Here is a 12,414-nt window from a genome sequence, read left to right as displayed (position 1 = left end):
TATTGCGAAGCATGCTCAAATAACGCTCGCTGTTCACAGTTTCTTGAAAGAAAAAGGGTCCAATAAGTCCATGATTGGAAATTGCTGCCCACGCTGTAATCCTCGGAGCATAATGTTGTCGTTCATGAAGCTCTTGTGGGTTTTCAGTGGCCCAAAAGTGTACATTTTGTTTGTTAACCACACCGTCTAAATGAAAATGCACCTCATCTGAAAACCAAACGTTGTTGAGAGTTTCTTCCCTATCCTCCACCCACTGAGCAAACAGTAGTCTCTGCTGCTTGGGTTCTTCAGTGAGCTTCTGTGCACAGATCATCTTGTATGGTTACATATGGAGGTCACTTTTAAGAATGCGTTGAATGGAGGGTCTGGATATTCCCAGTTGCACTGCTGCCTTTCTACACGATTTCCCGGGACTTCTATGTACAGCAACTCGTACTGCTTCAATATTCTTCAGCGAACAAACAGGCTTAGGCTGAGGTCGCTTCGCTTCCAATACTGTTCCTTCCTGTACAAATTTATTGTACAACCTGTGGATGGTCTTCTTGCAAGGGACCCATCGTGTGTTAAACTGTTGTCGAAAATGCCTCTGAGTCGCAACAAGGCTTTTCGTTTCATGAAAAAGTAACACAATTGCTGATCGTTGCTGTGTTGTCAGTCTTTCTTTGTCAGCCATTGCTGCTTAGTAGTCTCCTAGCGGCAGTATCGTGAATTACACATCATTTCGTAACTCATTTGTTTTTCCAAGCTCTGCTGGCACTGCTGTAGAGATCCCAGCGGGATATCTAATGTGCATCGTAAATTGTGAAAGAACACATTTCTTGCGCCACCCTGTAGTAGAGGAAGTAGACATTTTCAGGTGTAAAAAAAAAAAAAAATGAAAAAAGCACAGTTCATATTCAGTTTTATTAAATAATAAAATATATTAGGATTAAATTTTTATTATTTATACAATCAAGTATTAGTACATAAGAAAATTAAGTATTAAATTGGCTTGTAAATAGAGCAACCGAGTGCTCCTAGTCATGAGCACATGATGTCACACCATCCTCAAGATAGTTTCCATTCCACCAGCCTGTTAGTCTGACTTAGTCGCTTGTGCAGGCCACTTCTACTCTCTCCGACATCCGGGTTGCCCTGCCATCATACCAGTAAGAAAGTGCCACCTTATACCATTCCATACAGAAATTTGCATTGTGCCCCTACTAAACAAGTCAGTAGTGACTATTTAATAGCCAATATGGCTTTTTACAAAAATTTCTGTAGTGTCCTCTCACTATAAAATGTCTTTTCTTCTTTTAGATGCTGGCAAATATTAAAATAAGGATCTATAACTACAAGATCCACCCGCCAGCAGTTTTAACAAAATTAACAGATCATTCCTTGTCACCCTTATTCGCCAGGATGTAATGTAGACAGTATTCACTGAATAATGTATCTTGACTAGGAGTGATGAATACACCTATGACCATTTAACACTGCGAGTGTATATTAGATATTATCTTTATTAATTTTAATAATCTACATAGTTGAGACACTGTGTATTGTTCTTTACGATGTTGGTTGCACCTGATGATGAGGCTTTAGGCTGCGAAACCAGTTGTGTGTCAATAAAACAAAAATTTTGCCAACTGTCAGTGGAATTCTGAACATCATACACTTCAACCATTGTTTTCTTTTTTTCCTTCAAATATTATGTTTTGGTAAGCTTTTTGCCCCACACTCTCCTTGCGATTGTGTATCTTTTTTCTTAGGGACATTAGCCTAACTGTTGTTTGTGGGATTCTCCAAAATGACTGATTTTACCATTTGCTCTCTCCACTGAAATTTTCATTCCCATCCTTTTATTAACAGCTAGACTTCAGATATCATTGCACTGTTTATTGCCCAACATTTTATTCTTGACATGCAACTCCTCATTTCTCTGACAAAAGTGATTTTTCTGCAACAGTGTCCAACACTGTGGCCATTCATAAACAGTATCTTTCTTTTCTTGACCATGTGTAGATTCAACAAACTCTGCGAGCCTTCCTTTTTTTACTGATCATGTAAGGAACTATCTATTTTACTCATTTTGAAGAATTATTGCAGTTGTTTAACTTGGACTCAAAACTGACATTAACAGCTCCAAAATACTTGCTTGAAACAGTGAGAACACCACAGCACAAGAAAAACTGATATAGAAAGTGAACTGAATGCAACTTCCTGTTTTGATACCAATATATGAAACAAAAAAGTGTGGTGATAACTTACAAGGAGGAAAACTGGAAATTTGGTTTGCAAAGACAGTGCCATGTGCCAGGATGCAATTTCCCCTAAATAAATCAAATACTTTTAATAATAAGAAAAACGGTGCAGATACTGTGTACCGTTGCATACCTCCAGGAAAAAAGTGTTGCAGGATACAAGCTGTAATCTTACCCTCCCACACGTCACTATTAAAATTCTCGTTCTTTGCACAAGTTTTGAAAGCTTCGAGATATACAAAAGAATAACTTTGTTGTTGTTGTTGTCGTCGTCGACGTCATCGTCATTGATGGCTCAAAGTCTTGTCTAGGGGTACATTCTTGCAGCTGAACCTGTGCAAGAATTGTTAGTGTATATGGTATCAGTTACCTCTACAAAAAAAGTTTAATGTTAGAGGAGGGTGATTCATTATTCTTGATTACTAAATAACTTATGAAGATTTGCCTGTATTATTCTTGAATTATTCTTTGTTACATCTTTCAACATCACACCGTATTTACATTTTCCACATTCAAAAAAACCAATAATTACATTGTTAGTGACAAACTTAGAAAGCATCTACTTCCATCAGAGGCATGCCCACCATACTTACATTCTGCGGTACTCACATTAGTCCAAAGAGTTCACAGAGCAAAAGAGCTTACAGACTTTCTTCACCAAATCATATCATTATTTTTATAAATAAATCCAGAAATAAATTTAATAACTAGAGTTAGATGAATTTTAAGTATACCACAAATTTTGTAATTTCCGATATTTTTAAAAGAAGAGTAATTTTAAATGTTAGTACCTATCAATTGTAACAAATGAATTTCTTTTTTTATACATTTTAACCTGAAATATAATGCATTGCATACAAAATAATATGAATTCTTTTAGTGAAACGGCTGAGATAATTTTAACCTGTGCAAGAATTGTTAGTGTAGTTACCTCTACAAAAAAGAAGAAGAAGAAGAAGAAGAAGAAGAAAGTTAATGTTAGAGGAGGGTGATTCATTAGAAAGTAAACCTGATATTTTTTAAAATGTCACCAGAAAGAGAGGGATTAGTGAGCATGATGCTGTTCTACACATACATGATAACTCTGCAGTTCACAGTAAAGTGTTTGACAGATGGTTCATTGAACCATTTTCAGACCGTTTCTCTGACTTTTCACTCTCCAATAGTGTGCGGGAAAAATGAACACCTAAATCTTTATTTCTGAACTGTGATTTATCTTATTTTATTATTATGATAATTGCTCCCTATGTAAGTGGGAGTCTACAGGATCTTTTCACATTTGGAAAGGAAAGTTGGTGATTGAAATTTTGTGAAAAGGTCTTGTCCCAATGGCAAATGCCAAACTGTTAGATATACACTGATCAGCTATAACTTTTCACCACCAACCTACTATTGATATAAACCAGTCCAGATGATAGCAGCATCGCGTGGCGAGGAATGACTGTTAGTCAGACACACGCATGGGGCACGTAGTATCAGTGAGCATGCTGTCCATGTGTAGAATGGGAAGGCATGTGATCAATCTAAGTTTGACCATTATAGACTGGGGGCTGAGCACGAGCATTTCAAAAACTCAGTGACTTGTCAGGTGTTTGTGGAGTGCTGCGGTGAGTGTCTTCAACACGTGACAAAACCAAGATGAAATCACGTCAGATGTTGTGGGGATATGCGGCCACCACTCATTACAGATGTTGGACATTGTATGATGGGCAGACTGATAAAAAAGGACAGGCAGTGAACTATTGCGGAACCAACATCAGACTTTAATGCTGGGCAGAGTATAAGTGTGTCTGAACACACAGTGCACCAAACACTCCTATTGATTGGCCTCTGCAGCTGATGACCCACGCATGTGCCAGTGTTAACACAATGACTTTGGCAACTACGACTGAAATGGGCATGAGACCATCAGCACTGGATGTTGGTGCAGTGGCAGAATATCACATGGTGTCTGATGAATGGAGATACCTTCCTCAATGTGCCGAAGGGAGGGCACGAATCCGTCATCTTCCAGAGGAACAGCTCCTTGACACCAGTAGTGTGGGATTGAGAAAAGCTGGCAGCAACACCATTATTCTCTGGGGAACACTCACATGGGCATCCAATGGAGCTCATGCAAGGCACCGTGATGGCAAAAAAGTATCGTACACTGGTTGCAGACCCAGTCACGTTTCCTATCGGCAGTATCATTTTTCGACAAGATAATGTGCCATGTCACAAGTCCAGGAGTGTGACTGAATGGTACGAGGAACACAGTGGTGAGTTCCAATTGATGTGCTGCCCCCCCCCCCCCCCCCCAACACACCAGATCTGAACGCAATTGAACACATCTGGGATGTGATTGAACATGGCCTCAGATTTCATCACCCTTCTCTCTGGAATTTACGGGATTAGGTGACTTGTGTGTGCACATGTGGTGCTATCTCCCTCCAGCGACCTACCGAGTCCTCATTGCTTCCGTGCCACGATGCGTCGATGTTGTTATCCATTCCAAAGGTCGACATACCAGCTATTAGGTACATGGTTGAATGTTCTGGCTGATCAGTGCACACCATCAACCATTTCAAACATGAATTGAGGACATTCAATTTAAAGAGGTGAACCATGTTCCAGACAAAAACATACCATGTGAAGTAATAAAAGACAGCGAATACCCGCCTCGGTTTAATGCTACCATTGAGAGAATTGTTTCATAAACACAGGTTACTACTTGCTCACTACAAAAGAGAGTGCTGGGAAAGTCACAGAGAAACATAATTTAATTAAGTGCATCCGTGAAAAGATATACGAGTGAAGCATGGAGTGATTTCCACTGTCAGATCCTCATGTAAGATCTGTCAGAATATCCTAACAAATTCTGATTGTATGGGTAAAGTCAGTGAATAGATCCAAGCATTCCATACAGTCTGTCATGGGTCAGTCTGGTCTTGAAATTGAAGACAGCTGACACAGAGTTGAAATCTGAAATTCTTCGCTTAAAAATGTATTCACAAATATGGAACTACCGTAGCAGTGTTCAATGCCTCACATTCTCCCAGATATGGGATATTGAAATAAGCATCCGGCAAAATCCATGGAGTTGCATATGTGATGTGAACACTTCCTGACATAGGGGCTAAGCAAATTCTTCAGGTGCTTAGCAAGTGAGTACACCGGGACACCGATGTTGGTAACAGTGGGTCTTAAAAGGCACCGCATCTTTGTGATGTTTTGGCTGTTCATAAAGTCTCAGTGGATCTGGTGCTGTCTGTAGTAGCTTCTTAACAAAGTTGACTGGCAAGCTGGATTCTTTGAGAAACACTACAGTCATCTTCCCTACCCTCTTGGTAGGATCAGTATCAGTCTTCTAGTCTTCTCTGAGGTCCTGAATGTCAGACATCAAAATTAGAGCGTATATCATAGAGAGAACTATGTGATGCTTCCTGCAAGACTATCATCAATCCCAAAGATGTCTAACTTCCGGAACAGTGTTATTAAAGAATCTGTCGAGATTTGAGTGAGGGAACCACTGATCGATTGTGATAGCGGCTACATCCTTAGTAAGGCTTGGGAATCTGCACTGAGTCTGATTAAGAAGAGCAAGGAGGTATCCCACTATGAACCAAGTGTGGAGGCAAGAGGAGGAACAGCAGAGGTGACACAGCCTGCATACCTGGACTCGAACTGCCGGCACACGTATGAGTACGGAGCAACGTGTCGGTGAGAGGGGTGGGGGAGATTATGCTGGGCATAGATGACGGACAGAGTGGCAGATCGGAGGGAGGGGGGGAGGGGAAGAGAGGAAGAGACAAAAATGCAACTCCAGCCCCTAAGCAGTCAATTTGTCAGTGTACACGATGACGGCAACACAGTCACTTGCCGAAATACTTTTCCTCTTCGACTCTGACATCTGGCCACTCACCTGTGAACTGTTTTGTCACAGAGTATGCCACGATAAGCTGAAGAGGCACTGACTGCCTTATTGTTGTCATAAATCTAAGCATTTTAATGTGATATTTTGAGATCTACTGCTGCTTTCGATGTCTAATTTCTGAAGAACAGATTTCTCCTACCACATTTCTTGTAAGCATTACAAGAGATAGTTATAAAGTTTGCATTATCACCTCAAATATACAGAATTACATAACTAATTTTTTGTTCATTTTCAAATACATATGTGCAAACCTGGTAAACATTGAAATCCTTGTGCTACAGTATCGTAGCATGCTGCCAGAGGAGCAAAGACACGAGGCACAACCCATTGATAAAATTTAGTTGGGGGTGTGTCAGTTTGTACTGACTCCTAATTGTGTGGTGTGGTACTGAGGCCCAAGAATGTCAGTATATACCAGGACTTTAGACATTTACATGCAAACATCAAAAAATTCACTACTCAACTCAATTTTTCGAAGTAATAATTAAAACTTGATGACTACCCATAGTATGTACTTGACTTTATTAATGGGGTGCATCAGTTTGTTTCCGCTCCTGTAGCAGCGTGCTGTTGTGCTGTGGCTAGGGGATTTCAGTATGTATCAGGATTGTTTTTATGTACATGCAAGCAAATAAAAATAATTACATAACTTTTTTTCTTGTGGCAGTGATAAAATTTAATGGCTTTCCCTTGTAAGGCTTCTTAACATATTGTGACTGTCACTGGTATTGGTTTGTAGTGCAGACTCTCAGCTGATCAGTATTCTCAGGTTTTATCCTATGAGAAGTCTGATAGTTCCTCTGAATACCTCTGCTGCTTTGCATTTAAATCTGTAGTAAATTTCATTTTTTTTCACCACTTATGTGCTTTAACACTTCATCTACCACAGCACTTTTATTTTGAATGCTGACTTTAGAGTTCTTAAAAATTAAATTATCCTATTCCAGTATGTTATCAATTTGAACAATACTGCACATCTTATTGCTACATTTCTTCACATGAGTACCAGATCATGACTTTTCCTTTAGTGTAAAGAGAGGTTATAGGTTTTATACTTAAAATTGCATTTCATCACTGAAACGCAGGTTCTGGTATTTTCTGTTGGTTCTGACACCAACAAGAAGCACAATTCTAAATGTCCCTCCTCGATGATGACATCGAGGTATCGTCGTCGCCATCGTCATTGTCGTCTTCAGATGTACGGTTCAATACTTCTATATTTTGTAATCTAGAAGGCTATAAATGATTACAGGAGATAACAAGCTAATCATATGGACAGTTCCTTTTTAATTTCTTTAAAGTGATACAGGAAATTTCTCTTAGTGTATATGCATAAAATAATTAATTTTAACTTGAGTGTCAAACATTACTTTTGAAACATGACTTATTAGCTTATGAATAAGCTCACATTTTCATCTGCAACTCTGTTAAATTATAAAATTATTATTTCGTTTTCAGAAAAAACACACTACATTCATTTAGCATCATTTGATGCTAATGAAATGCAGATGCCAATGAAATATAAATATTTCAATTTTTGATAACTGCATATAGTAGATTAGTAGTAGTCATAAAATAGTGATGTGAGCTTCCTTTGAACTGCAGCGAAGAACAGTTGTATGGTTTTAGGAAAATATGACTACAATGGATTAGTCATTACCTGTATGGCTGATTATTGAGAAATTATATGAGGAAAAGGAACATATTACCTTTATTCTCCTTGATTGAAAGACTAGTGATTATGGTGGTGATAAAAAACTCAGAGACTTAGTAATGTGTGGAGGATAGATGTACACCACACATATTTATTAAGTCAAAATGATGAATGAAAAATTCCAAAGTTATGTTCAGTGGTAATCAGTGTTCCAGTTGCTTCAGCCCAAAACAAGACAACATACAATACAAGCTTTTATTCATTAATGTAGTATTTAAAATAAAGAAGAGAATTAAGTTCTGACAAATGCAAATAAAGAAGAGAATTAAGTTCTGAAAACTATCTGAATTTAAATTGCTTGCCATGATTAATGATGTTGAATGAGGCAGAAGTGAAATTGAAATAAAAAGGAACTGAATAGCATTCTAGTGTCAAGGCAGGTCATAAAAAACTTTGGTGTCACTGCTCATTGCCTAACGATAAATACTAATACTACATTATACAGAAAAGAAGTTATGATAAGTGCACATTCCAAGAAATTGTAATATTAAAAGATGGAAAACAGCATGCATTTACTGTTTCAGAATAAAGTTAGTTTTTTTTTTCTTTCAGAAAAGCATTCTATAAGAGCTCCTTTCTACCAGTTACCACATACAGCCTAAATAGTACCAGATGGGAAACAGAATTTTCAAGAAAACAATGGGCAAGATAAAGAATAATTGTGTATGTTACCAAATCTGTATGATACAGCCACTCAATGTGCTCTGTGCTGTTTCAAATTAAAAATGTTTGCTTGTATTAGAACAGCCAAAATATGGTTTGTAACAGAAGTGAAAGGTATGACCTCAAGGTGCTGCTTGAAAGAAAAATGAGTGGTACCAGATGGCCCAAGGCCTTAAAAGGCAGTAGCCTAAAATGGCAGCAGCTTATGAGCGAAACTGCTTTTCTAACTAGGCCAACTGTAGACCACTCACTCAATGGAACCATACGACTGTTTCCAGGATTGATAAATGAAATTTTCACCTATTAAAGACGCCTGGCCCTTTGTGAATTAGATGTAGGAGTGTTAAACTCATCACTATTCAACTTTTTTATTTTATTTTATTTTTGTTTTAGGAGATATGGCTTCATGCAGTGCTGCTTTTAGTTGTCAAACCTGTAAGATGTTGCTGTGATAAACCATAAAGCCTAACATAGCTAGGAGCACAATGGTCAAATATGCCTTGTGAGAGTGACCAGTGCCTTTGGCAGTTCTCACCTGTGTGCTCATAATTTTCAGTGAGCAGTTGATTTATTTCCATTACAGATTTTACATGGCATGTTTTATTTTCTCACCAGTCTCTCTCTATTCTTTTTTCTCTTTCCAGTTACCGTGGCTTCCCAGATGTGAAACCTAAAGATTTGGATCTCAAGTCATCTCGATCCCTCACCTGTAACTTTTTGGGAACAATATACGAGAACTCATCACGCCAGCTACTAACAGATGTAATAAAAAAGTCTGGTCTGCAGGATAGTTGTTACATAAAAGGCCGTAAGAAGTTAGTATTTTTCTTTGTTATATGTACCATCTTTAATCTCTAATGCCTGCGGTATACCTTTTTCGAACAACAGGTTTTCTGTTGTGTTAGATTTTAGATTGAATTCCTTCTTCGCCGTAGTTGATTTTCTGACACATATCTATAAATATTCTGCAGTGTTTTGGGCCTATATATAAATGCCAGTAGGCAGTGAATGTTCGCTGTCAGTATATCATGCTGTGCAGCAACCTTTGCCTGTTTTCATGGTGCATGTGAATATTTACATCATGCGCAAAGATGCTTAAATTGTTTACAGGCTTCTATCTGAAATTATTTCAAGTTCAGTATATTGAAGATGTTGGTTCTATTCCTTTTTACTTCAGTTGTGTGTATATGCTGCATGCAGAAAGATCTATCAAAGTATCTTGAGAAATATGAATAACAAAACAAATTCTCCATAAGCAAACCTAATTATACAAAGGGGGAAATAAATATTGCTATCAGTTTTCTAACAGATGATAATTTTAATGGTGAAATCAGCAGTAACTTAATTTATCAACTGGAATTTCTATTTTTTTATTGGAGTGTTAAATCCCATGAGAAAAAGTTACAGTCCTCCTAACTAACTAAACAACTGGATCAGTGAGGTGGAAAAGAGGTCATGTGCCAGAAAGTAAATTTTTCAGGAGGGACAAAAAACTGATTTACTATGCAGTGGGATTAAGCATTGTGTCATGAAGTTGCTACATAGCAATTGGCCCCAATGTGGAACAATATACATCATTACAATATACTTTAGCCATTGACTGTGGTTCATAATAGAATTTGAATGAACGGGAGAACATCCCTTATCAAACCTGGCGATGTTGATGAGGCAACTAGCATTATGTTTCCAGTTGAAGGATTGTGCTATGCAAATTTATATTTTTTTTGTAGTCATTATAGCAATAAAAATGTGTGTTATGAGCACACAGGTTTATTCATAGTGTACTCAAAATACAACTATAAGCAAAATACAGCAAAGCTCTGGCAAATGCTGTTATAAAATGGTTTCTGCTCATCTGGTATGTATTATAGAATAATCTTCACCTCGTTTAGTTTCTTCTTTTTTGTTGGAACATATACCCTATAATCTTGTTTATACGTACATGGCCCCTTCTTTAACTCAATACCCTTCTAAGAACAACTTCCATTGATTTGACCTTGTTGTACCAAACAAAGCGTACAGATATAATGTTACAAGTTGTTTTCCATTTCTGTTTATTGTCCTACACAAGGAAAATCTACTTTATGCTGCAGTAAGTGATATATCTGTCAGGCTCACTTTAGTTTGGCAGTGGAGTTCATCTAGTTTCACAGATAGGGATGACTAGTACAAACATTATTTGTGGTGGATCTGAAAGAAACATATACATGGGTCTTAACATCAGTAATAAATAATCTTGTGCTTTACTAATTGTGTTGTTGATGTATTTATTGTCAAAGAAAGTGGGTGCTAACTAAAAACATCAAACAGTGAATTACTGTTACTCACAAAAAATTTCTGTCCTAGTTGTTGTTTCTTCTGCCTCGCATTGTGTAATTACTTGCATGATACAAATGTACACAAAATACCGTTGGAAGTGTTGGAGAAATTTCTGGGTATTTCTCAAACTGGTATTATGAAAATACTTAAGCCATGTAAATTTCACAATTATCATGTTTTGATGCTTCAGTAGCTTCATGAAAATGGTTTTCATAATCATATTTTGAGAATGGGGACATGAAAAAAATGGAAAGACAAATAACATTATAGGTCGGGCAACTACATCTAAAGAACTTGTACATAATGTGAAGGACAATCAAACAATTTAAAATCAAAGATGATAAAATAATCTATGTTAAACTGAGTGAAAGTCCAAAGCCGCAATTTCCATTCATTTATTTACTTTTTTTCCCCCTGCATGATGACCGTTTTCATACCCTGGAGGTATATCTGCAGATCATATAAAACCAATACTTCTAATGCCATGACTTCCAAGGTGCAAGTGCACATAAGAACCTGTCATTCCGCAGTAAAACTGTGTGTGTGTGTGTGTGTGTGTGTGTGTGTGTGTGTGTGTACTTTTCGGTGCATGGCTTCCTTTAAACCTCAAGAATTTACATTTTACTGGAACTTTCCTACAAAATTACTTCCATTTCTGTTGAATGTTTGCAATCCAGTATGACATACTGTGTTAAATCAGTGTAAACTTTCTTGAGTCAGTTATGTACCTGAGAATATAATCCTTTAAATCATATCTTGGTTATTGCTAAATGATTTGGCACAGTTTCAAATGTCTTGTGAAAATCTAGGGAGACAGAATATACCTGTTTGGTTTCATCTATTCTTTGTAGACATTGTTAATGAAAAATAGAAACTGTATTTTTTCCTGAACCCATGGTGAATATTCCAGAGAAACTTCCTTCCTTTCATTAATTTTTTTGTGTTTGAGCATAGAATATGCTTGAGATTCCTGCAGTAGACAGACTTTAGGAGTACTGATCTGTAATAATGTGTGTCCATTCTTCTGCCATTTTTTTGTAAACAAGAGTCATCTGGTCTCTTTTTCCAATCACAGGGGATTTTCCCTTGCTCATGAGGTTCTCAATAAGTATAAACTGAGCAGGTAAGAAGCTAATTCGATGGTGTATTAAATGTAAAAAGTAACTGAACCAGGATCTTGTTCATTTTCAGTACTTCTGCTTTTTAATATTTAAGCTTATTTCAGTACCTTTCATTTGAATGTATATGTGGTGGTTTTACATTGGTATGATAGTAACATCCCGATTTGTGAATGTATTTCTAATTGTAGATTTCATATTTGTGCCATCTGCATGTTGTCGGAAGTTTCAATAGCATACTGATCCACAAGAGACCAAATGAAAAGTTTGGATCAGTTTATTGACTTGACATAGGAACAGAACTTACTAGTATTTTCAGATTGGTCTTTCTGAAGGATCTGGTTGTAGAAATTGTAGGCATTATGTATAGACTCCTTTATGGATGCATGTGTTACCATTTGGTTTTCTCCGTCAGTTTACCTGTAATCTAGTTTGAAGTTAATG

General features: G+C 37.2%; 1 protein-coding gene across 2 annotated transcripts in view; it reads left to right on the top strand.

Moving 5' to 3' along the window:
• LOC126184709 (ribitol-5-phosphate xylosyltransferase 1-like) overlaps positions 1–12,414 on the top strand; it is a 41,458-nt gene that overhangs the window by 23,726 nt on the left and 5,318 nt on the right. The window contains exon 3 of one of the 2 annotated variants that reach the window (XM_049927229.1): positions 9,178–9,348. The exons of the other annotated variant lie outside the window; for it this stretch is intronic. Coding sequence (XP_049783186.1) covers positions 9,178–9,348 — 171 coding nt within the window. The remainder of the gene's footprint in view (positions 1–9,177; positions 9,349–12,414) is intronic. 2 annotated transcript variants of the gene reach the window in all.

Source organism: Schistocerca cancellata, chromosome 4 (genome assembly GCF_023864275.1).
Source record: "Schistocerca cancellata isolate TAMUIC-IGC-003103 chromosome 4, iqSchCanc2.1, whole genome shotgun sequence".
Lineage (NCBI taxonomy): Eukaryota > Metazoa > Arthropoda > Insecta > Orthoptera > Acrididae > Schistocerca > Schistocerca cancellata.
This window is presented reverse-complemented; position numbering and strand designations above follow the sequence as displayed.